This window comes from Chrysemys picta, unplaced genomic scaffold (assembly GCF_011386835.1).
Source record: "Chrysemys picta bellii isolate R12L10 unplaced genomic scaffold, ASM1138683v2 scaf1, whole genome shotgun sequence".
NCBI classification, from domain to species: Eukaryota; Metazoa; Chordata; order Testudines; family Emydidae; genus Chrysemys; species Chrysemys picta.
The window spans coordinates 1,703,576-1,730,056 of record NW_027052708.1 but is presented as its reverse complement, the minus strand read 5'-3'; the positions used below and the strand labels follow the sequence as shown (position 1 = coordinate 1,730,056).

General features: G+C 47.5%; 1 protein-coding gene across 4 annotated transcripts in view; it reads right to left on the bottom strand.

The window, feature by feature from the left end:
* LOC135977481 (deleted in malignant brain tumors 1 protein-like) overlaps positions 1–26,481 on the bottom strand; it is a 723,293-nt gene that overhangs the window by 634,810 nt on the left and 62,002 nt on the right. For 3 of the 4 annotated variants that reach the window (XM_065578741.1, XM_065578742.1, XM_065578744.1), the window contains exons 1-2: positions 13,116–13,246; positions 5,354–5,668 (exon numbers count right to left, since the gene is read on the bottom strand). The exons of the other annotated variant lie outside the window; for it this stretch is intronic. In XM_065578741.1, the coding sequence (XP_065434813.1) occupies positions 5,354–5,668; positions 13,116–13,179 (379 nt within the window). In that variant the 5' untranslated portion in view covers positions 13,180–13,246. Of the gene's footprint in view, positions 1–5,353; positions 5,669–13,115; positions 13,247–26,481 lie in introns of those variants that run through there. 4 annotated transcript variants of the gene reach the window in all.

Genomic DNA, 26,481 nt, shown 5'->3' with positions numbered 1-26,481 from the left:
CTGATAGATGTTTGTCTAACTGGTTCTTAAAAGTCACCAATGACGGGGATTCCACAAACTCCCTTGGTACCTTGTTTCAGTACTTAAATATCCTTATAGTTGGAAAGTTTTTCCTAATATCTGACCTGACTCTCCGTTGCTGCAATCTAAGTGGATTACTTCTTGTCCTACCCATCGTAGAGAGAGAGCCCAAAACTGGACACAGTGCTCCAGCTGAGGCCTCACCAGTGCTGAGTACAGCAGGACAATTACCTCCTCTGTCTTACATAGAACAATTCTGTTAATTAAATCCAGAATGATATTTCCTGTTTTCAAAACAGCATCACCCATTTCAGTCTGTGATCCAATATAACCCCAGAACATTTTCTGCAGTACTGCTGCCTAGTCAGTTATTCCCCATTTTGGATTTTTTGCATTTGATTTTTCCTTCCTAAGTCTAGTACTTTGTACTTGTCTTTACTGAATTTTAATTTACTGATTTCAAATCAATTCTCTAATGTATCAAGGTCATTATGAATTCTAATACTCTCATCCAAAGAACTTGTGACCCCACCCAGGTTTGTGTCATCCACACATTTGATGAGTTTATTCTCTACTCCACCATCCAAATCATTAATGAAAATATTGACTAGTACCAGGCCCAGGAGAGTGATATTATTTATGTATCCATTGGAACACAGTGACCAGAGAGAAAAGTGTTAAAGCAGCTAAAGACCAACAAGCATATGTCTTACCTAATCCTCAGCATTTCCCTCAAAACCTGGGCTGTCCCAACCTATCCCAGGTACCAATGCTTTTGGGGACTGGGTTCAATCTCCTTCCCCGCAGACTCTGCCTCTCCCTGTCTGTTCATCAGGGCTCCCTTTTGATAGTTCCCAAGCTATTTGTTTAATTTGCCCACTTGAAGGTCCCTTCCCCTCTCCCAAGCTAGGGGGGTTGTGCCCAGCTTGGTCAGAGGCAAAAGTTGAAAGGCCTTGACACCTGTATAGTCAGTTAAGTACCAGTTACTGGGTTCTCTGTAGCCACTGTCTGCCTTGCTGGGACATGTGGGGAGCTCCAGCAGGAGTTACTCTTTGAACCCTGGTAGGAAATGGTAAAACAGCAATAAAAGAAACAGAGGTACACATAATATACATAAACATACAGATATCTCCCATGGTCTTCGCAGGGATCATAGTGGACAAGCAACTGAACTAGAGCTCCCAGGGAGATGCTGTGAAAAGGCTGAGGTGATCCTTGGAGGTTTAAACAGGGGAGCATTGAGAAGAACTGGCTGAAACTCAGGATTTCCAGCTCACAGGAAATTTCGCTATTTCAAAACTTCCTGTGAACCAGAAATCCCCTCAGAAATTTGTTCTGGAAAGACCAATGCATGGAGTGTCCGACATGAAATTTGCTCCCAGGGACACCTGCAGATGTTGAATGACACTGACATTCTTGTCAATTTCACCAGTGCTAAGAAAAAAAAATGTCCATTTCTTTCAGCTGCTGCTGGGGCTCCCAGGGTCTGTGGTTCTTGGGCAGCCTCGCCGTGCAGACTGCCTTGGACTGGGGACCCCAGGCTTCCAGACTCCTGGGCCAGCTGGTGTCCCAAATAGCCCACTGGCCTGGGAGTCTCAAAGCTCTGGGGTCCCCAGTCTGATCCGCAGTTCCTGGGAATCAGAATCCCATCCCAGGATTTCTAAATTCCCTGCTGTGGAGCTGGGAGCTGATCCCTGTTTAAAGCTGGGACTCCCTTCTCCATGGCAGGGTTGCTCTGGAGCTGCAGATTATAGAACACCAGGGTCTCTGGTGCTGGGGCAGTCTACATGGTGCAGCTATCCCAGAGCAGCTGACCTGAGAAGACCGGGCCTCAAGGCAGTTGGCATGGCAGGGCTGGCTGGAGCTCCCCAAGCAAGCTGGCACTTAACCATGCAGGTTTCTGCCACAACACTTCCTGTGGTCTGGAGAAAGTTCATTGCACCCAACTCACTTTCATGGGAAATGTCGAGTTCAAAAAACCAGCATTTTCCAATGAAGCTCTATTTTGTTGGATAATTTCTGACCAGGGACGTGATTTTACCTCTGTCCACAGCATGGAGAGACCGATACTGCATCCAGCTGTGCTGTCCACATTTTAAGAAGGATATTAAAAAAAATGGAAAGGGTGCAGATGTAGAAGCTCTTTACACCAATATTCTACATGACGATGGACTACAAGCTGTCAAGAACAATATCCCTGATGAGGCCATGGCACACCTGGTGGCTGAGCTTTGTGACTTTGTCCTCACCCGCAACCATTTTAGATTTGGGGACAACTTATACCTTCAAGTCAGTGACACTGCTATGGGTACCCGCATGGCCCCACAGCATGCCAACATTTTTATGGCTGACTTAGAACAATGCTTCCTCAGCTCTCATCCCCTAGTTCCCTGCCTCTACGTGCACTACATTGATGACATCTTCATCATATGGACCCACGGGAAGGAGGTCCTTGAAGAATTCCAGCATGATTTCAACAATTTCCACCTCACCATCAACCTCAGCCTGGACCAGTGCACACAAGAGATCCACTTCCTGGACACTAAAGTGCATATAAGTGATGGTCACATAAACACCACCCTATACCAAAAACCTATTGACCACTATACTTACCTTCATGCCTCCAGCTTCCATCCAGGACACATCACACGATCCATTGTCTATAGCCAAGCCCAAAGATACAACCAAATTTTCTCCAATCCCTCAGACAGATACGAACACCTACAAGATCTTTATCAAACATTCTTAAAACTACAATACCCATCTGGGAAAGTGAGGAAACAGATCAACAGAGCAAGACAGGTACCCAGAAGTCACCTACTGCAGGACAGGCCCAACAAGGAAAATAACGGAACAGCACTGGCCATCACGTACAGCCCCCAGGTAAAACCTTTCCAGCACATCATCAACGATCTACAACCTATCCTGGAAAACAATCCCTCACTCTCACAGACTTTGGGAGGCAGGCCAGTCCTCGCTTACAGACAACCCCCCAACCTGAAGCAAATACTCACCAGCAACTACACACCACACCACACCACAGAAACATTAACCCAGGAACCAATACTGTAACAAACCTCGTTGCCTACTCTCTCACCATATCTACTCTAGCGACACCATCAGAGGACCCAACCACATCAGCCACGCCATCAGGAACTCATTCACCTGCACATCTACTAATGTTATATATGCCATCATATGCCAGCAATGCCCCTCTGCCATGTACATTGGCCAAACCAGACAGTCTCTATGGAAAAGAATAAATGGACACAAATCTGACATCAAGAATTGTAACATTCAAAAACCAGTAGGAGAACACTTCAATCTACCTGGACACTCAATAACAAACTTAAAAGTGGCAATTCTTCAACAACAAAAATTTCAAAACCAGAGTCCAACGAGAAACTGCAGAACTAAAATTCATTTGCAAATTTAACACCATTAATTTGGGCTTGAATAGACTGGCAGTGGCTGGCTCATTACACAAGCATCTTTGCCTCTCCTGGAATTGACACCTCCTTATCTATTATTGGGAGTGGACTACATCCATCCTGATTGAATTGGCCCTGTCAACACTGATTCTCCACCTGTAAAGTAACTCCCTTCTCTTCATGTGTCAGTATAATAATGCCTGCATCTGTAACTTTTACTCCATGAATCTGAAGAAGTAGGTTTTTTACCCACGAAAGCTTATGCCCAAATAAATCTGCTAGTCTTTAAGGTGCCACTGGACTCTGTATTGTTTTTGTGAATACAGACTAACATGGCTACCCCCAATACTCAGGACCCATATGTAAATCTGTGGTAGAGATCATCCTCGAATGGAGAATCACTGAAGATGATGACAATGATGATGATGCAACCAATGAGACTGTGGGTCTACAGACAACAGCCTATTTCACTGTGCATCCCTGATTCACTCCCTGGGCACCGTCCAGCCTGTGCAATGACTGAGGCAGAGATCTGGGCAGAGGAGAATGTTTTGGCAAAGTTTGGTATTAATCCAACCAGAAATGAAAAGTGAAAGCTGGACGAGAAGGAATTGAGAGGGATTAGATGGCTGAGGTAATATCTTTATTGGACCCACTCTTGTTGGAGAAAGAGACAAGCTTCTGTGCTTACATACAGCTCTTCTCTGTAAGTTCAAAAACTTTTCTGTCTCCCACAGAAGTGGGTCAAATAAAAGCTATTACCTCACCCACCTTGTCACTGATATCCTGGGACTAACACGCCTACAGCAACCCTGAATATAAGAAGACAACTGTCACTTTTTGGAAAGTTTTCTAGTATTCTGGCAGGACAGCATCTCTCAAAAATCTCTTGGTGCAGAAACGTCTCTGTTACAATATGTGATTCTTCTCAGTGATATCTAGTGCACAGGGCTATTTTGTAGATGGCTGGCTGGTTATTTCTGGAATATTCTGAATGGGCCCAATCCTGAGTCCTTTATCCTGCTTCTACTCAGTCTGTACAAAGCAAACTCACATTACAGGCAATAGCTGCCTGCCTGAGTAAGGAGCCCTGGGTTTGGCCCTATGAGCTGGCCCTGAACCTCTATCCAGAGAAGATGGGGATTAGTGACGATATTATTCCTACTAAATGTTAAAAAGAGAGAAGTTAAAAATAAAACATGTAATTGGTCTGTAGCTGTAATGTTAACTATTGAGTTACAACAAATGACTCCATAATATGATATTCCTGAGCTGTGTAGGGTTGAGGTATATTTTTGGCTGAGCTCTTTATGCTACACTAGATCTACAGGTATGAGAGATTGTGAAATTTTCTATTACTGGTTGATACAAAATGTGAGAAGTAACAGAACAGACGTGGGAGTGCTCTCAGCTAAATCTAATTCTGGCCAAGCTGGGAGAATCTGCCCATTCCTCGGTCACCCTATGAGGATGGCAAAGGGGCTACACAAATGCCCCAGATGCTGTACCTCTGAGGTTGGGTGTCTGGGTCTGGGTTTTACCACGAGGGTAACGTTTTCAGAAGTGTCTCAGCAACTTAGGAGCCTAAGTGACATTTTCCTTTTCCATTTTCTCTCCTAGCTGCATTTTTAGACTCTTTCAGAGGGAAAGGGAAAGGAAAGACGTGGCACTGAAGCTATTGGAAATGAGATAATGAAAACGCTTCACAGTCACACAGGGGGATCCTCAATGGCCAGTGACATGAACAGTAATAATTACAGCGCAGTAATAACAATAATGACAAGACCTGCTCTGTTTTTTGTTAATTTCTCATTAGGGTCACAGGCACACGATGCTCTCTGGGTTCAAGCCCTTTTGTTTCAGGGGATTTGCCTTTCAGGACAGAGGTGGCTGATTCTTACCTGAACAGGTCACTCCAGCATCCCAGTCATGATAACAGGAATTCTTATCCCATCCACTGTTCCTGCAGTGCCAGAGAGCAGACTCGGTACCATCACAGGCAACTCTGTCCAGCCAAATTTTTCCAGATCCTGGTCCAAAATGAGCATTACGATGGGCACTGACAGCAGCTCCACATCCCAACTGCTTACAAACAACCCCAGCATCTGCCATGTCCCAGTTGTTATCACACACCATCCCCCATTGATCCTGGTGTTTAACCTCCACTCTCCCGGCACAGGGGCTGCCTCCATCCGCCAGCCTCAACTCGTCGGCACCTTCAAAGAGAGACACAGAGCAGGGTCAGAGCGAGCAGGGAGCCCCCTCCCCAGAGTTATCACAGCAGAGTCCGAGCCCGGCAGCAGGGGATCCGTGCCCAGAGCCAGGAGAACGGGACATGCCCAGAGCTGCCTCATGGCACCACCTTCTCACGTCTCAGGGCCTCACACTCGGTGCTGTCAGTGCTGCAGCTTTTGCCATTTTATCCCCATTCTGGCGATTTGGGGTGTTTTTACCTGTCCCACAATAAGATGATAAAAGGCGCCAACTCACAGAGTTTCCCTTATTCCAAATGATGCCATCTCCTGTCACTGTCACTGGGGCTGAAGCCAGCGAGATGCCACCATCTCCCTACAGACTGTCAGTGTGTGGGAGTGAGGCCGCCCTGAGTAAAGCTGGCTGCCACTTCCCACTAAAGCCCGCGGGGAACATGGCCGTCTCTGGGTGGCTGAGGGGGCTGGAAAGGACCCAGGGACCATGAGGGGCAGCAGAGACCCAGTGAAAGGAGGATGGGGAGAGTGAGGGGAGCAGAGCACTGGCGGGACAGGAGGCAGATTCAAGGGTTGCAAGGGAATGGGGTAAGGCCGATGAGTCAGCCGGAGGGAGGGGTGGGGAGGGGGTTCTGGAGCCAGGGGAGGAAAGAGAGTGGGGAAGGGAGAGAGTCTGTAGCAGGGGGCAGGAGTGACAGAGTGGAGGAGGGTCTGGAAAGGGCGGTAGGAAGGGGCAGGAGCAAGGAGGTGGGTCTGGAGTGGGAGTGGCAAGGAGGTCAGAAAGCAGGGGCAGGAGGGAGAAGTGGGGAGGGGAGGGGAGGGGTATCTGCAGTGGAGGTTAACAGGGAAGCAGGATAGAGAGTCAGAAGGGAGGGGAGGGGACAGGGATCTGAAATTGTGGCAGGAAGGAGGAGTGGAGATGGAGCACAGGATGGTCTGGACGGGGGAGCAGGGAGCATGAGGCTAGAGGGGGTTATTGAGCAGGGGGCAGGAGGGAGGGGAGGAGAAGGGGGTTTAGAGAAGGGGTCTGCATGGGGAGAAGTGGGGATCTTATAAGGGAGGAAGGAGGAGGGAAGGGTGGGGAAGGGTGAACTGGAGGGGAAGGAGGGAGAGGGTCTGAAGCAGGGCAGCAAGAGGGTGAGGAGCGGAGGGGTGTGGAACAGAGGATCGGAGGTAGCCTGGAGCAGGGGCACATGAGGGAGTATTCCAGAGGATGGAGGAGTTGGGATGGAGGAGGGGAGTCTGGTGCTGGTGGACAGGAGGTAGGGGAGGGGTTCTGGAGCAGGGGAACAGGAGGGAGTATTGGGGAGGGGAATGGAGTCTGGAGTAGGCAGGGGATGGGATCAGAAGTGGGAAGGGGCAGGAGTGAAGGAGAGACAGGGAGGAGAGGAGAGGGAGCTCTAGAAGGGGGGCAGCCTCAGGCAGAGAAGTTCAGGGGGCGGGGGGGAAGCAGGGAAGTGTTGCTGTTTGCAAAAGACTAAATCAATCCTGGTGTGTTTATGATGACACTGTAGTTGTGTTTCTGTCTGTAACTCAGCCCTGACCAGTAACAGAAGTTCTGGGTGTGAATGGGAACGACGCCACATGAATTAGCTCAGTGGCTGTGAAGCTATTTCCCAGTCAGTCCTTCTTCTGTCAGAGGAACTGAACCAGGAGGGGAGAGCGAAGGCAGTGCTGGGCAATGGAGGGCAGTTCCCGGCTCAGGGGTGAGGGGAGGGTAAGCGCAGTCTCCAGCTGAGCAGCCAGGGGGAGTTGTGCAGTTTGGGTGCACTAAATGGTGACTTTTCAGCCTGCGATTCTCACCCTCACGCTGGCAGAGGAGTAGAGGGGAGTTGAACAGTTCTAAGACAGACTGAGAAACAAGACTGGATGGTTTTTATAGTCTCATGTTTTTTGATCTGTGGCCCTTGGGCAATACTGCTCCCCACCGGAGCTTCCTCTCCCCACCAGCCCCAGCGAGACAGGTGCCATCCCTGTGTGGGCTGGGCCCTGCGATTTCAGCCCAAGAGCAGCTCATGGGGATTCAGCTAAATCGACTGGGCACAGGACTGAGCTAACCCGCAATGGCGTCTCTTGGACTGAAATTGGCGCAGCCACACGGACATGAGTGCCACAGGCCCCAACACTCAGAAAAGGAAAGTGGTGCTTAAAAGGAAAGTAGCTACCTACACATTTCTCTCTTCCACTGGTCTCCATAGGTGCTGGAACTAGGGATGCTGGGCGTGCTGCCGCACCCCTTGGCTGGAAGTGGTTTCCATCATATACAGGGTTTACAGTTTGGCTAAATGCTCTCAGCGCCCCCATTATACAAATTGTTCCAGCCCCCCGCTGGACTCTTCCCGCCCACCTCCCCAGGGCCCTTCCTCCCTTCTCTGCTCCCCTTTCTACCTGGCCTCTCTGCCCTGCATCCACAGGCTGCTCCTTCCCCAGGTGAGCACCAGACCCTCCCCTCACTCCCTGCCATTGACTTTTCCCCCAGAATCAGCTCTGAGTTCCACCCCCTGCCCCAGTTGTCTTTAGAGCTGTTTGTATCTCTGGGGGTTGTGGAGAGGCAAAGCTGGCTGCTGGGAGACATGCAGTTAACAGGGAATGAGAGGAGAGGTCACTGGGAGATTGTCTGGAGAACTAGTCCCCAGGACAGGGTTTGAAGATCCAGGACTGTCCCTGTGACTGGGAGCAAGTACGGGCATCATTATAAAGCCCATGAGTTACGGCTACATGTTGAGTGCCACTGTGACCCTGGGAACAGGCTAGTTGCAGCGGTGGATGGCTGAGCTGGGGACACCATGTTTATGGAGCCTTCATGGAGCTCAGAGAACAGTGCAGTTCACACCAGTATGTGGCCAGAACATCCTGCTTCTTCAATGCCGAGCAAATACTAAACACTTCTTTTGCTGCAATCCACAGGGAAGGTTATCCAGGTGCCGCTCTGTTCAATCCAGTCCCAAAGGAAACCCCTTGGGCCTGGTCTGCACCAGGAAAAAGGGGCTTTTTTCAATCGAGTTAATTCAGCGACATTCACTTGGGCAGGACCCAAGGCTGTAACACTGCTCTAACTAAGTGCACACACAGATCTGTTTCCCTACACACAGTAGAAACTAACAACAGCCGGCATTTTCCTTGTTCAGAAATCCTCCAGCCTGCCCCTCCAGCGAGCTCCAACAGGCTTTGTTTCTTTGCTCCCTTCCAGGATCCCAGTCACAACTCCTTCTCCTGGCTTCTCCCTCCAACAGACGTAGTCTGATGCCAGTATCCTGGCCCCTGCATTGGCAACAAGGGAAACCCCTGGCTTAGCTCTGCCCTGCCCATGTGCCCAGTGTCTTTTTCAGTAGCCCCCACTGTCTGCAGCTGTTTAACTACATAAAGGATCTTTATTGCTCCATCCGTTGAGCCTAAGAGAGAGTGCTCGGCCCAGCCATTGGCTTTCATGAGGTCTGTGATTGTCTTTGGATTGAAGACTCCCTGATGGCAGCCAGCAGCCCCCCTCTGGATAACCAGGGCCAGATTTCCAATTAGGCACAGTAGGCACGTGCCATGGGGCACCGGTGTTGTAGGGCACCGAAGATCGCCAAGTATGTGATTTTCTTGCTGTCAGTTGCCGGTGGGTTTTTTTAGCAGTAGCGATTTGTTGTATTTTGGGCTATTTTATTGCCCTATTGCCTCTGCCCGCATTGCTCAGGGGTTCTTGGGAGGGAGGGAGCCTCCTGATCTGCCCCGCGCCCTGCCAAGATGTCCCACAAGCCCCTTGTCTCACATCGTGCCCCCTTCCCTTAGGTGACAATTACAGCATGTGCAGAATTCTTGTCTGAGGGAGGCAGATTTTTTGTGTGTGTGTGCGCGCGCAGAAAATGTGCTGCAGTTCTGCCTTTCTTCCACCAGAGGACGCTGTGGCGCCAGAACAGCCTGAGCTGGCTGAGGATGACTGGTCCATTGGGCAGCAGCAAACACCTAGCAGGCGGGTGGTGGGTGCATTTTTTCCTCAAGTGAAAAGTCACAGCAGCCTTCTTGGAGCCAGGTTAGGAGGCAGAATGGGCCACGCAGGGCTGCTGGGGGTCACAGGGCCACATGGGGATACTGGAGGCTCCAGGCAGGGCCACATGGGAAGGGGAAGGGGCGCGGAAGATGCTGTGCCTCGGGACACATAAGGTGTAAATCCAGCCCTGAGGATAACAATCACATTTGCATACGGAACATATCTTATATTTCCACTAATTCTGTGGCTCAACTTGGAATAATGACCCAAACGCAGCACCCTGAGCCCTGGGGAAGTTCAGATCTGGGTCTGGGAGTGAAACTCACAGCTTTGGTCCGTCCCTGATATTTTATCACTTGTTTGCCTGGACCCCACATAATTGTACAAATTTGTTTTTCCACACAATTTAAATATGCCAATAATTGTGAAACACGATCTTCTGGCAAAGATTGACATGGCCTCTACTCGAGGCTCAGGGAGGAGAACTGGGGCACTGAGGGAAAGGAAAAAGTAGCTACATGGTGATATCCCCTATATTGTAAACTCCCCAGTGTCACTCTGTCTGCATCATGTGAAACATATTCAAATTTCCCATAGAAAATGTAAACTTTCTAGGGGATGATGCACATCAGTCCAACAAAAATGCACTGAGCTGAACATGTGCTTGGCATCATTCTAGGACACTCTCCACAAATAATTGCGCAGTCATTTATCCCTCACCAGGAGTCACTATAGAATTCTCTGCTTTTTGGTCATGTACAGTGAAGGGTTAAAATCCATGCACATTTTATATAACAACCAGGCATATAGATTGTGCCAGCTCTTTTCCAGACCAAAAGTCCAGAGTTTGGTCAAGAGACCAGAGGCCTAGCAAATAGTGATTAGCTAAGAGAAGCAGAATAAACAAAAGATAACCTTGCTTTGCCAAAATAAGCCTAGTCAGCAAATTGCCAGGGGTTGGAGCTGAGAACTAAATAATTGTGTGTCTTATTCAGCGTTGCAAATTGAACAAAGAAGCCCTGTTTCAGTTGTTAGTTTCTTTTGTAGGGAGATGTTGTTCCCACATATCCAACCTTGAGTTTATGAAAGGTTGCCACATGACAGTCTATGATATGGCCTCCTATCACCTCCCTTTCCCAGGGACCAAAGCCTGTCTTAAAGGAGACAATCTTTATTGCCATATACTTTCACTGTTTCTTTGCTTTAACCCCTAGGACTGTATCTGTTGGACAATCAAAGGAGTTACTTCATTCCTATGGACCCCAAATTGAATCCAACATATATATATATATATATATATATATATATATATATATATATATATATATATATATATATATATATATATATATATATATTATACTAATACATTTTAGCAAAGTATTAATTAAATGTTAACTTGCAAACTTGAGTCCATGGGTGGAGACATTATGTAACCTGTTAACCATTGGCTAATGTGCTATCTTGTCTTGCTGCAAAACCTATCTGGGGGTGTGGAACTGCCTACCCCATCACTTTCCCCCACCCATGGAAAATCCATATATTTTATTGTAATCAATTGATTGACAGTGTCTCTGAGCCTAATAAGCAAGGTGACACTCCGCCAGTGCTGTGCGTAATAAACTCCTATGCTTGACCTCTACACGGTGTGGATTTATATTCCTTCAGACAGCTCTGTCATGGGCTCTAACCCCAGCACATTATAGATGAACTTCTTGGAATCTGAAATATAAACTCCAAGGAATCTGCTGGACGGTTTGGTTTGCTCAGGATTTTCTGGGTACCACCCCTCTAATCACCGCACAGTTACTGAGCTGTCTGTGAAATATACATTAGGGCAGGTTTTTCTGTAAGACAATAATTTAAACTGAAATTTCTGATTATCAGCTTCAGTGTCAGTTTCTCAGGCCGGAGCAGCAGCACGGCGGGTTCCCAGGTACCATCTACAGCTGAGCAGTTCACTGCCCTGTCAGTCACATGGATCTTTCTCATCCTGTTAACCCCAGCCCAACAGGTTCCAATCACTGTATCATTTGTACTGTATCTGGGCCACCTTAGATTGAAACCTTATTTTTAATCAGTTTTGGAGTCTTTGGGCCAGATTCACTCCCTGAATTGCCCCAACACTTGCTGCCGTAACCCATAGTCTCCCCCCTGCCCCCGGCGCGCACTGGTGTTGAGTCTGCCTGGAGCTGTGACACAGCTTGGCAAAGAGCCTGCAGCCCCCTCTGTGCTGGAGAAATGAGAGCAGCCCTGAAACTGGGCAGGGGCGGCCTTGAGGGAATGAAACCAGTGTGGCCGTTAGAGGCACTGATACAGCACCTCTGCCATGCAGCTTGTGCTGGTCGGGCTTCTCTAGGCTCCAGCTAGGATTCAAAGCTTCTCTGCTCCAACAGAAACCCTGGGGGAAGGAGGCAGGGCTCCTGTAGGATAAATCTTCATTCTGACAGAACTTCCAGTACCCCCGTGGGCACAGGGCATTGCACACTGCACCCCAACACACACAAACACACATACACCTGTGTGGGAGGAATCAACTCTTCGTTTATTTGGATAAATCCTGCTCACCTCAAACTTGCAGAACTTCTACTGGTTTCAGTGAGTGAATGGGGGAGTGAGGAGCCAGGACTCGGCCCTTGGAGCTGTTGGATTCTGGACCAAACAGACATTTCTGATGGATCCCAAATTATTGATGTATTTATTGGGATTTAAAACACTAAAGTGATGCCCAGCCAAGGCTCTAGGCTCCCAGACACATTGATCACACACTCAAATCCCTGCAAGATTAAGTGACCATTTCAACAGGATCTTAGCCAGCCAGACACCTACAGAAACTCCTTCCCAGCCATTTCTCATTATGTGATGCATGGCTTCAGTCCTTCCCACCCCCTCCCCAAATGAGTGTATTTTGCACTGTGCACAGAAGGTCACCTAATTTGGGCTATTTTGACCCAAAGGGGACAGCAAGTTCCAGAGTCTTGGAGCCTTCACAAAGAGCATGCTGCCAGCTACTCCTCTCTTTTATAAAAGGGGAAGCCATCTCGGGCACCCCTTCTCATGACAACTGTGGCAGTACGGCACAGGGAGAGAAGTGATCCCTCAAGGAGGCTGGTCCCAGGCCATTTAGGTCTTTATAAATCATCACTAACATCTTAACCTCCACCCAGAGCTGGGCAGCCAGTGCAGATCCTACAGCACGGCTGTAACATGCTCCCAGCCAGATGCCCTGCTCAGTGAGTGAGTCGCTGCCATTTGTACCACCTTTGTTCTCGGAATAGTTTTAAGGTGCAGCCGCACACAGAGGTCGCTGCAATAGTCCAATCTCAAGGTAACAAAAGCCTCGGTAACAGTGGCAAGATTCAATCCTGAAAGGAAAAGTGTCAACCTCCTAGCCAGGCACCGATGGTAAAAAGTTGACTATAAAAGTCTCCACCTTCGTTCCAGTTAACCCAGCTTCCCTAGTGAAACACAGAGGCGACTTACCTGCTATGTCCTGAATTGTGAGGAGAAGAAGCCACAGCACCGGAGTGGAGAGATGTCCCTTCATTGCCAGCCTGACTTGCTGCCCCCTCCTCACACTGCACTGGCTGTACCTAAGCAACTGCCAGGGCTCCTCTGTGTCTGACAACTGACAACAAAGCAGTGGAAGGGAAATATATAGATTCAGAGGCCGGCATCAGCTGTGGGAATGAACCAATAACAAACCCATCTGCCTTTTTAGTTATTATCAGTGGCTTTATCTGTGACTTTATGCAGCTAAAACATCCAATAAAACTTGAAAGCAACAAACATCATCATATATGAGTGATGAGCCCCCTCCTGACGTCAGGTTTACCACAGCCTCAGATCATCGGGTAACCCCCAATCTCCAGTGAGGGAAGGAAAAGTTCTGAACAAACTGTATCCGTGCTGTTTTTCACCCCTATAGATTCTATATCGTATTAAACATGAATTGGGAGACATTAGAGGCAGGTTATTTTATAAACTAGGAAAAAAATCCCATGTGCCAAAGGTGATCATTATGTGACCAATTCCCAGAATAGGACATGCCCAACTGTAGACAAAGACAAGTCACTAGAACCAGGTTGTGTCACTCAGATCAGCTGTTGTACAAGAGAAATTACCGAGCACCACCTGTAATATTGACAGTTATTCTACTAATAGACCTTGGGGTTTCCTGCCTAGACCATGATCATTAGTGGTAGAGGCAGATCTTAGGACTTCCTGAGTAGGCCATGACCCCCTCTTGCAGTAGGAGGATGTCCTGCACACACCATGCCCATCAGTGCTGTCAGTAGGGGGAAGACTCCTTGGAAACAAGTCTACTTGATTCTTGGGACAGACAATTAAAGGAACAGGCACAAGGCACAGGGCATATAGCACAGAATAATGACTGGCTGGCACCACACCTACCGCAGGCTCTTCCTAAAGGGAACTGTTACAAATACTCGGGTTAAGGGAAATGTCTTTAACTCTTTACCTTTGCATTTTCTCCCATGCTGCCCTTTCTGTATGGAGAAAACTGCATGAAAAAATCTGTGCAGCCAACACCTGATCCTCCTTCGAATCCCTCCTCGAGACTCTGCTCTGTTGTGATTCCAGAAAATCACTTGGCAGTGACTAGCTTGGCAGAGGAGGAGGTGTGGCTGTGCCTCTTCCCCTTCCTTTCCTCTCCTTATTTTTACCAACCTCCCCACCCCAATCCTGCCATTTCCCCTCACTCGGCCCTCCCCCTACTTATACAAACAGTAATGACAAAAGAGGAAATTGCACCAATCATCACCATGTGAATTTGCTTCTATGTTATTTCTCCTATATCCTATAACTCATCTGTTCTTGAGCCTTTTAGACTGTCAGCTTTATGGAGTTAGGAGTGTGTCTGTATCTGTGAACCTGAATGGGCATTTGTGTGCTACGATAATAAAAATGTAATAACAATTGGATTATTAATAATAACAATCCATCTCCTGCTTTTTCAGCAGGGGGTTTAAGGAAGAAAGGTTGCACTAGTTACAAATAAACCAACCTGGCTTGGAGGGGAAGTGAAGGCTGATATAAAAATGAAATTATATATATATATAGTGGAAGACAGGGTATGTGAAGAAAATGAGCAGTCAGGAATTGTAGACAAAGCAAAGGATTACAAGGAGAACTCCAAAGCCGTCAGAATTAAGGACAATTAGATGGAATATGTTAGCTTAGCAACAAAAATAATCCTAAAAATGGTATCAGTCCATTATTAGATGGAAACGGTAGACTTATCAGTAGCAATGCAGAGAAAACAGAAGTGTTCACGATATATTTTTATTCTGTATTTGGGACAAAGTCAGATGATGTGGTCATATCACATGAGGATAAGGATGATGAAGAAACCCAGGAGAATGTTAAACAGCAGCTACCGTTAGACATTTAAAAATCAGCAGGTCTGGATAACTTGCAATGAAGAGTTTAAAAAGAAGTGGCCGAGAAGCTCTCTGAATCATTAATATTAGTTTTCAGTAACTATGGGAATACTGGGGAAGCCCAAAAGACTGGACAGAAGCTAATGTGTTTTTGTAACTGTGAAGCTGAGCCAGAGGGGAATCCTCTGTGTTTTAAATCTTTTTATTACCCTGTAAAGTTACCTTCCATACTGATTTTGCAGGTGTGATTCTTTTACTTTTTTCTTTATAAATAAAGTTAATCTTTTAAGAACCTGATTGATTTTCAGTGTCCTGAAGACAAAGGGTCTGGTCTGTGCTCACATTGCTAAGGCAATTGGTTGGTATATTATTTTCAAGCCTCCCCAGGAAAGGGGGTGAAGAGGCTTGGGGGGATATTTTGGTGGGATCCCTATTCCAAGTGACCCTTCCCTGAATTTTTGTGTAAATCACATGGTGGTGGCAGCAATACTGTCCAAGGACAAGGAAAGGAATTTGTGCCTTGGGGAATTTTTTAACCTAAGCTGATAGAATATAAGCTCAGGGGGTCTTTCATGTGGGTCCCCACATCTGTACCCCCAGAGTTCAGAGGGCTCCTGCAGAGTGTTGTGTAAGTAGGTCTGGGAAAACTGTAAAAAACTGGTGCATAGGTGCTTTGGCCTAGCGGTCACCACTGGGCTGGGGTCCACACATCAGGGACGGTAGTTGGTGATCAGGGGTCAGAGGAATCACTAGAACTGGGTTCAATAAGCAAGAGTAGGGATCAAAGTCAGGACAGGCTCGGAGATTGGAGATCAGAGGTAGTACCAGGCTGGAATCAGGAGGCAAGAGCCAGGGTCAGAGTCAGACCAGAGTCAGAGACCGGAGATCAGGAAGCAAGGTGAGGTCTTGAGTCACAGCAGGCCCAATGTCCTTCCTGGGGCACACTCCAGGGTTAAATAGGGTACTTGGTCAGTCAGAGGGCCTCAGGGTACCGTCACTCTGGGTCCCTTGGGCGGTACTTCCTGCGGCACGTACTCTCCACAGTGCTCCCTGGCGGTGGCACTGCATGGTCTCTCCATGGTATTGTGGGAACATCAGCTGTCCCAGGCTCTGCAGACCTGGGTTCTAGTCGAAGGACCCTTACAAGCAGCAGGAGCTGAAGCTGGACACCCAGCCAGTGAGAGGAGCTTTCACCAACCAATCAGGTCCTTGAGGCTGCCTGTTAACCCCGCTGTGGCCCACTCTCCACGGAGGGGAGCTCCATAGTTTGAAAACCAATATCCTGCCAGCTGTCAGGGTTGGCATCTCCTAGCCTGCTTGGCAGAGCCAGACTAAGCTGTGCAGAACTGAGAGCAGGCCATGTGGAAAATTAAGGGTTAAATGCCAATCAAGGGTCTATAAACCATCAGGTAGGTTCTGGTGCATAAAGAGTGAGTAGGAAGTGAGAGTAGAAGGGCAGGAAAATACAGGCACAGGGAAATGTGGGAATGGCATTGGAGGACTATCTCAACATGAGGTCAGGGTGAGAGGTAAGGTCAAGGCTTAAGTAAAACTATGCCCCACGCCCCCATCCATCTACACCGTCACAGATTCAATGTGCCCCTAGACACATGTTCAAGAGCTTTGAGTGTGGATGGAGGGGGAGGGGAGATGGGAATAACACACGGCAAGCCTGCAATGTAGACATAGCTTTAGGCCTCGCAATGCCTAAATACCTCTATCAACCTGACATAAGGGCCAATATTCTCCCTTATTGGTTTACAACTGTTCACATGCTTTCTGAACCAGTGCATTGAAAGGGCATCAATCTAACTATTTACATAATCTAAGTTCTTCACCAAGCTGGGTATGCAATAGATCTTGCTGAATATTAGTTATCAAACCAAAAACATGGTGAGTTTTGGCTTTTGTATCATTTGCTCACCAGCACCAGTTCAGAAAAATTTCTTAGGTATTCTCAACCCAAGAAATGTTTGCAAACTGTTCACATTGAATACTAGTTGTTCACTATTTGTGGTGCATGATTGGTCCCAAAATGTTGTGTCTGCTCCTGGACTGGATGAGTGAAACTTCTAGAAGAAGAACACGTGATGCACTGTGATTAATAAGGACGTAATAATGTATTTCTGGAACAAATTGATGAAATTTCTGAGATTGGAAAGTAATTGGAAGAGTTGCAAGCAGTCATTTGAAAGGTGGCCTGACCTCATGAACAGCAGCAAATGGAGTTGGAGATATTTGTCTGAGATTATTTGTAATTTTTTCCCCTTATTCAGCCAGTCCTACTATGAAGTCTCCATTTTGAAGAAATTAAGGTGTATGAGGTCACCAGTTCTAGTGAATCAAATGTATCCAAGGAATTGCTGAAACTGAGTGAATTCACTACAAGAGCTGACGATTGATAGCCACATCCAACCATATGGGGGGATGGCTGTCATCTTGTGTGTACATAGCAACCCCAGCAAGGCAGACTATGGTCAATGTTGCCTGAGCATTTCCATTTGAAAGGGTCCCTTTTCAGCTCCTTACAGCTTTTTATCTTTCAGGCTGAATTCTTCTATATCTGGTCTCTACTTAAGATGATCTAAATTTGTTTTTAATGAAAACAGATCAACCATTTGTGAGCACAGAAAGAAACAATATACTTGTACAATTATTAAAAGTAACTAAACAAACCAACTAACCAACAAACAAAAAACAACCCCAAACCCACCTTATCCTGAACACCAATAGTACTTCTGGGGTTTGGTGCAGACACTAGATGTTTAGCAGATGTTGGTTGCAGATGTGCTCTTAGATGGCACAGAGAAAATCTATCTGGATTTGGCCTAGTTCTGAGAATGTATGAAATGGATGTGACAGATATTGCAACCCAGATATTGCAGTAACTTTGGGGACTATATTGTATTTGATATTTAAAGTATGGAAACCTGCAAAAGCCATTGCACTGAGATAGGCCAGAGAGTCTGAGCTGTAGAATATCCATAGCCCTATAAAATATGGCATTATATTTGTGACGTTGCACCTCATAAGGCTTTATGGGAATATGTTTATGAATGTAAATATGACATAACTGGAATATGTTTTATGCTACATATGCCATGTAACATATCTCTGTAAAGGTTATGATCTACTGAATATATTATGATCTACTGAATATATTCATCCTATTTGTATGTATGTATCATTGTTGTATTCGAAGTTATGAATATTGGCTATGTACTTGTTCAATTTTAAGTAGCCTCAGTGAAGCAGTTGGTCATCTTCCTGAGGAAAGACTATTCTCAGTCAGTGCCTAATCAAGAAACACTTAAGCTAACAATGAACTTGGAGATGCCAATCCACATCTGAGCTTTCCCAGGAATGTAGCCTGGCTGGTAAGGAACTCAGTCATGCATGGCCATGTGACTTGCCCATGTGACCAAAACTCCATCTTGGAGCTGAATTCTGGATAGGAGAGAGGAGGGGGTCTCCACCCACAAGAGAAAGTCTATTTAAGCCCCTGGGAAACTGCTCCATTTTGTGTTCAGCTGGCTCAAGAGATAGCCTCTCCACCCCCAAAGGATACCTGAAAGAAACTGGAACAAAGGACAGTAACCACAGGGCTGTGAGTGATTGCTGGACCCAGATTAGAAGGAGGCTAGTCTGTAAAAGAAACCTACTGGAACATCTCTGAGGGTGAGATTTCATCATTAATCACTTTCTTACTGTATTAGGTTTAGACTTGCGTGTTTTATTTTATTTTGCTTGGTAATTCATTTTGTTCTGTCTGTTATTACTTGGAACCACTTAAATCCTACTTTTTGTGTTTAATAAAATCACTTTCTACTTATTAATTATCCCAGAGTATGTATTAACACCCGGGGGGGGCAAACAGCTGTGCATATCTCCCTATCAGTGTTACAGAGGGCGAACACTTTGAGTTTACCCTGTATAAGCTTTATATAGGGTAAAATGGATTTATTTGGGGGTTGGACCCCATTGGGAGCTGGGCATCTGAGTGTTGGAGACAGGAACACTTCTTAAGCTGTTTTCAGTTTAGCCTGCAGCTTTTAGGGGACGTTGTTCAGATCTGGGTGTGGGTTTGTAGCAGGCAAGTGTGTCTGGCTCAAACCAGGCAGTGTTCTGAAGTCCCAAGCTGGCAGGGGAAACAGGCTCAGAGGTAGTCGAAGCAGATCAGTTGGCATTTCCCAACGGGTTTTCTGGGATCCAACCCGTCACAATATTTATTATGATTTATACTAGTTTAGTGTTCAGAAGGCCCCTAATATGAGCTGGGTGAAACCTTAGCATGGCTTGAGTTAAAACCCCAGGGAGACTGAGAAGTATGAAGTCACCTTTCAGTTAACATAACAGTAAGCGTAAGCCCCCAACTAAGACAAAGTGTATTACTAGCCCTTTCCCCATCTTGAGAATAAAAGTCCTTATTCATATGTGTGAATAGGTGCTAGAACTAGGGTGCTTGGGGTGCTGCTGCAGTCCCTGGCTTGAAGTGGTTTGCATCATATACCAGGTTTACAGTTGGGTTGAATGGTTCTCACCTCCCCGCACTCTACAGTTCGTGCCAGCACCCCTGTATGTGTGGCACTGGCTCGATGGCAAAGTGTGAGCACATCAGGATGCAGAGCCAGGTATCACTGGGCCAACCTGGGGTTTCTCTCTCATGGCATGTGGACATTTTAAAGGGGTTGGTTCTAAGATGAGAGCAAAATACTTGGTATAAGTAGTACAAGTACAAGTAAATAGTATCTAAGGGCCTTGACAGCCCACTTTATCGCGAGGCATTCTTTCTCAATGACTGTGTTTTTGTTCTTGGGGCAGCAACTTCTTTCTCAAGGGCAAAATGGGCTGGTCTCTGTCCTTCAATTCCTGTGAGAGTGCAGCCCCCAGACCCCATTCCAATGCACCCATTTGTAAGATGAACTCTTTATTAAAGTCTGGGCAGTGAAGTGCTGGGGCACTGCAGAGAATTTGCTTTATTTCGCCATATGCAGCCGCACATGCAGAGGTTCACTGCATCTTTCGGGGCGCCTGGCTGCACAGTAACTATGCAATTGGGGCTGAAATCATAAAAATGTGGGGATATGAAGCACTGGTGGCTCCTAGCCAACCCCTGGAAAGTTTTTATTTGCCACTTTGTGGTGGGGACAAGACATTCTATGAGGGCCTTTACCTTCTATATTAAGAATTAAATCCTCCCATTTCCCAGTGTGTAGCCGAGATACTTTGTCTCTGTGCAGCCAGTCTGGCATTTGGCGGGGCTGCTGGGAGACTCACAGCTCAAAGGGACTGGAGTAGGTCATCAACATGATGGAGGTGCTCCACCCAGGTGGTGGAATAGACCATTACATTGTCTAAGGCTGTGGCTCTCAAATTTATTTACTAGTGACTGCTTTCACATAGCAAGCCTCTGAGTGTGATCCCCCTTATAAATTAAAAACACTTTTTTTTATATATTTAACACCATTATAAATGCCTTCCCTCAGGCAATGTCACTCTTTCCGGAGTTTGGGGTAGAGTTTGACAGGTCGTGACCCCCCATGTAATAATCTCATGACCCCCTGAGCAGGGCTATCCCCTAGTCATTTTGGTGCCCTATGCATCCCCCCCCGTGGGGGGGGCTGTGTGGGGCCCCAGGCCTACATGGGGCGGGGAGGAGCAGGAGCTGGTCCCAGGCCTCTGTGGGGGGGGGGGAAGGAGTGCTGGCCACCTCCTGCGAGAAGTGGAGTGACCCGGTCCCAGCCTGCTCTGCTCCCCTGGCTCCCTGGCTTGAGGGGCAGGGGGGAACCATCCCCCAGCACTCGCTGGCGGCGCAGTTGGGAGCCAGGGGAGTGGAGCAGGCTGGGGCCGGGTTGCTCTACTGATCACCGCCAGTGAATGAAGGGAGCCCGACCACTGCAGCAGTCCTCAGGGGAGGGGCTAGCTGGAAGGGGGCAGGGCTGGGGTGGAGCAGGGGTGGAAAGAGGTGGGGCTGAGGTGGAGCGGGGCAGGGGCCATGAGGAAGAGGCAGAGCAAGGGCTGGAGCAGTACGCAGCTGCATACTTTGCCTATGGGTGAGGGGGGCCCTGTCCCTGAGGGCTCCTGATCCCCAGTTTGAGAACCTCTGATCTAAGGCCATGTCTACACTCGCACCTATGTTGGCTAAGCTTTTGTTGCTCGGGGGTGTGAAAAAACACACCACCCCCGAGTGACATAAGATTTGCTGGCATAAGCGCTCATGTCACTCATGTCTCCCGCTGGCATATCTACCACCGCTGTTTGAGCTGGTTTTATTATGTTGATGGGGGAGCTCTCTCCCTTCAGCATAATGCAGCTGCCCCTGTAGAGATCTGGTAGTTAAGTGCTCTTGTATCAACATATAAGTACATTAGAGCAGAACAGGTAAGCATGAAGTGATCCATTCCCTGTTGCCCATTCCCAGCTTCTGACAAACAGAGGCTAGAGACACCATCCCTGCCCATCCTGGCTAATAGCCACTGATGGACCTATCCTCCATGAATATATCTAGTTCTTTTTTTTAACCCTGTTATAGTCTTGGACTTCACAACATCCTCTTGCAAAGAGTTCCACAGGTTGATTGTGCATTGTGTGAAGAAATACTTCCTTTTGTTTGTTTGAAACCTGCTGCCTATTAATTTCATGTGGCGACCCCTAGTTCTTGTGTTATGAGAAGGAGAAAATAAATTACACTTCCTTATTTACTTTCTCCACAGCAGTCATGTTTTCATAGACCTCTACCATATCCCCCCTTAGTCATCTCTTTTCCAAGCTGACAAGTCCCAGTCCTATTAATCTCTCCTCATACGGCAGCCATTCCATACCCCAATCACTTTTGTTGCCCTTTTCTGAATCTTTTTCCATATATCTTTTTTGAGATGGGGCGACCTCATGTGCACACAGTATTCAAGATGTGGGCTTACCATGGATTTATATAGAGGCAATATGATATTTTTTTCTTATTATCTATCGCTTTCTTAACGATTCCCAACATTGTTAGCTTTTTTGACCATTGCTGCATATTGAGTGGATATTTTCAGAAAACTATCCACAATGATTCAATCTCTTTCTTGAGCGGTAACAGCTAATTTAGACCCCATCATTTCTTCTCACCTGGAATTCCTTCAGCTATCAGCCCTCATTCATTACAGCTGACCCATTGCCAGGGCTGTGCCCAGCTTCCAGTCCGTTGGGGTAGCAGGGGTACACCCCATAGCCCATGAGACCGTTCCCAAGGGGTCTCTTGGGGCCTGGGCCCCCTTCCCCATTGGAACTGAGCTATGGATGTTTGATTGCCAAGGTTTCCCAGAGGCTCACACTCCAATTCAGTCTCCAGAAAGTTCTCTACGAGGCAGACTGCCTCCTTCAGCAAGTCACCCTGTGTCAGCCAACCCACTCCTTGGACCACGCCAGGGTTCTTTGCCAAAACTGTTCTAACATCACCATTTCCACTGGCAAATAAGTCTCTGATTTCAGCCAGAGAGATCACAAATCCTGGAATTGTTGTGCTACCGCTCTTGATCAGGGATCTACAGCGAATGGTTCATGTTGGAATGGCTGACAATAGCCCTCTTCAGTAAGTCCTAGGCAGGCTAGTAGAGGGGCTTGAGTGTCCCATAGGCCTTTGCCACTTCAACCCCCAGGGCATGATATGCTGCCTGGGCTCTCCTGTTGAGTAGGGCACAATCTTAGTGGCCCATTCCTCCCAGGGCCAATGGTATGTCCTGACCAACTGCTCAAAAGTCTCTAGCAAGGCCTCAAGAACATCTTCTGTCCCCATTTTGGCAAGGACTCCTCCATCCCACACAGGTAACCACAGTCCCACACCCACCTGTGGGCTTCAAGTCTCTGGGGTTAATAGGCAAAGCATAAACCGCTGCTGCTCCCTGCTGCTTTGCTGGCACTGTTGTTGTTGTAGCTGAAGCTGCTGGTGTAACTGCTGCTGCTGGGTCACAATCTGCTGCAGCTGCTGATGTTGTAGCTACAGTTACTCCCCCATCCACTGTAAAGGGGATTCAAGATCCATGGTTTCCTGGGCTGTGGCAGACACAGCCGGCATTCTCCATCCGTCCGCTGGGCCTGTCCACCAGCCTGGGGGCAAAACAACGAGTCCCACCCAACTCTGCTTTAGCCGCCTCTGTTATTCCTCTGCCACACAAAGACAAGGTGTATGGAAAATTAACACAAAGGATAGTCCTGACCTGATACAGCAGGGTTCTCTACCCCCAATAGCTCAAGGGTCACAGCCCTCCCTTAGCCTCAGGGGGCTACAGGGCCCTGCCCTGTTACCTCCTCCTCCTGCTCCTGCTGAGACATGTTTATCTTTTCTCCTCCCCAGGGCTGGGTCCTTATTTACATCTTCCAGCTGGGGAAACCAGAGCCACTCATTAGCTGCTGCTTAGCTGGATCAGCTGGTTCCCAACACCTGCCTGCTGGGCTTCTCCTTAGGCCAGGGCTTGCTGCTTCCTGGCTCTGCAGGCCCTTAAAGGGCAGATCCCCCTGCAACAGGGAGCGTTCGGATCTATTGGCTAAAGAAGCTTGGGGGCTGCAAGCTAAGAAACGGCTCCTTTTGTTCTTAGTCCCTCCTGGGTTCTGAGTAGCAGGACTTTGTATGTTCCTGGTAAACAACCAAGATTGCACCATAGAAAATACCAGACTCCATCAATTTCTGCTTCCAGCTGGAATATCGCCAGTGCCCCAAACTTTGACTAGCTGCTGGGGTCAAAAAGGGGCAACAGCCCCAGTCAGGATTAGGGCCTCACTGCATATTGAGCACTGTACAAATATATAATAAAAGGTAGTATCTGGCCTGCAAACTCATAGTGTAAAAGTGTATGAGTGCGAGAGAGAAAACACTCCCCAGCTCCTAGCCAGTGTTTCACAGTTTTGATTAGAACTGTATGTTTTCTGTGAGTGCACATGTGTTAGGCTACATCTACACTACGGGGGGGGGGGGGGGGGGTCGATTTAAGATATGCAAATTCAGCTACGCGAATAGCATAGCTGAATTTGAGGTATCGCAGCCGACTTACCCCGCTGTAGGGACGGCGGCAAAATCAACCTCTGCGGATTCCCGTCGACGGCGCTTACTCCCACCTCCGCTGGTGGAGTAAGAGCATCGATTCGGGAATCGATTGTCGCGTCCCGATGGGATGCGATAAATCGATCCCCGAGAGGTCGATTTCTACCTGCCGATTCAGGCGGGTAGTGTAGACCCAGCCTGATTCTCAGCTGCTGTTGCCTCTTATAATGATGGTTTTGTAAGAGATGGAGCTAATAGCACAGTTTACAGTCAGGAAAGGAAAGGAGGAGTATGAGTCTCTTACAGATGAGCGGCTGCCTACTGTGGTTTCAACAGTCACATCTGACTTTTGAAAGGATTAATCTCTGTCTCTCAAATGAGAGGATGTTGGGACACTTTTTTTAACCATGCACCTTGGGATAAATCTCTCCAGATCTGTGGGTCTGTGTGTGCTTTCCTGTATGCGCCAAAGAGCCCATGTAATAAATTTCCATTAATAGTCAGAAATGTATTAACTTCTGCAAGAGCCGAGCATGTCAGGGGAATGCTGGTGAAATACTTTTCTAGTGAAAAAATTTCATCAAAAGTGCTGGTTTCAAAACAGCAAATTTGGAAGAAATTTCCTTCTTGTGACAAAATTTCAAAAAGACAGATAATGGTGTGTGTTTTTTAATTATTATTTTCAAATGTTTGATTTTTTTTTATTTCACACTTTTTTCTCTCTCTGTTTCTACTGTTTACTGACTGAATTTTGTCCCAAGTGGCCAGGAGGTTTTCCTTGCTCGGTGAGTGTGCCCACATACTGGAAGAACGTGTGTTTGGCTCAGCTGACCTGCATGTTGCACAGAGTGAACTGTTGCTCTGTGATGAACATTGGTGCTAGGTCAACACACAGCACAAGACTGATCATCTGTCAGGGGTTCCGAATAGAGCAACTGCACCCGCCCCTTCACTCCCTCCCCCCCTCCCCCCCAATGTCTTTGAGCAGAGGGAAATGATTTGGGGCTGGTGATTGTCTCACTGACTATTGCAAATTGCAGTTGCTTGGCTGGGATTATCATTACACAGGGGTCCTGTGCAGGCCTTATACGTTGTGGAGCTGGGCACCTGCTAGCAGGGTTCCCTGCAGGGTGGCTGGGCAGCACTCCCCTTCCCCTCCTCTCCTCATTATCCTCCCACTCCTCCTCTTTCTTCTCTCCCACCCTCCATCCACCTCCCTCCTTTCACACTCCATAGGGGTTATGTTGATGACAATGCTTTGGGGGGGTTTGTGTCTGTGTCTCTGGCAGCCAGGGACAGCCCACCCTTCCCTTCCTTTCCCTTCCCTTCCCTGTAATTGACGCAGAGGAAAATACACACAGAGGGAAACACCTCAACTCCTCTGCTGACCTGAAATTTCAATGTTCCATTAGCTTCAAACTAAAAATATCCAAACTTTTCCTTTCTATGGTTTTCAATTCAAAACTGTCTGAATTTTACGGGAAATTTCAACATTTTGTTCAGCTGTTTTCCCATTTAAGGAGACAGGGAAACTGAGGCACAGAAAGGTGAAGTTAAGACCACACAGGGTCTGGGTGACAGAGCCTGGAGTAGAAAGCAGGTCTCCTGACTACCAGGCTGGTGCGCTGTCCACTGCCCCACATCTTGTGGTGACACAGTCTGAGATCTGCTCACCAGGCAGACACACTTGCCAGTCTTGCCATAAACAACCAGTTGTTAATTAACCCAGTGTTAAATACTGTCTGGGGATGGCACCAGCGAGAGCTGTGAGGAACACGCTCAGTGCCTGATTTTCAAAAAGCAGCCTTAATTAGGCTTCCAAGTCCATCCTTAGGCACCTGCATTCAGTTGTGTAGCTGGGAGTAAACCAGGATAAACAGAGTTTATCCACATCTCATGTGGGCAATACAGAGTTTAGTTTGGGAGTTTATCCACTTATTTTTTTACCACTCCCAGATAGGTGTGTCTCTGCATGTACGTGTGACAGCATGTGCCCCCACCTTTAACACTGTATTGAACCTATCAGTGTTACCCACACAAAATTCTCTATTACTCACACACTCTGTTATTCGCACACTCCACTTGACCCAGTTCCTAGGGCTCAAGGCGTAACCCTCTTAATTTAGGCTAGGTCTACACTACCTGCCTGAATCAGCGGGTAGAAATCGATCTCTCGGGGATCGAATTATCGCGTCTCGTCGGGACGCGCCAATGATCCCCGAATCAACGCTCTTACTCCACCAGCAGAGGTGGGAGTAAGCGCCGTCGACGGGGAGCCCTGGAGGTCGATTTTGCCGCCATCCTCACAGCAGGGTAAGTCGTCTCCAATAGGTCGAATTCAGCTACGCTATTCGCGTAGCTGAATTTGCGTATCTTAAATCGACCTCCCCCTGTAGTGAAGACCTGCCCTTAGACACCCCCCTTACCC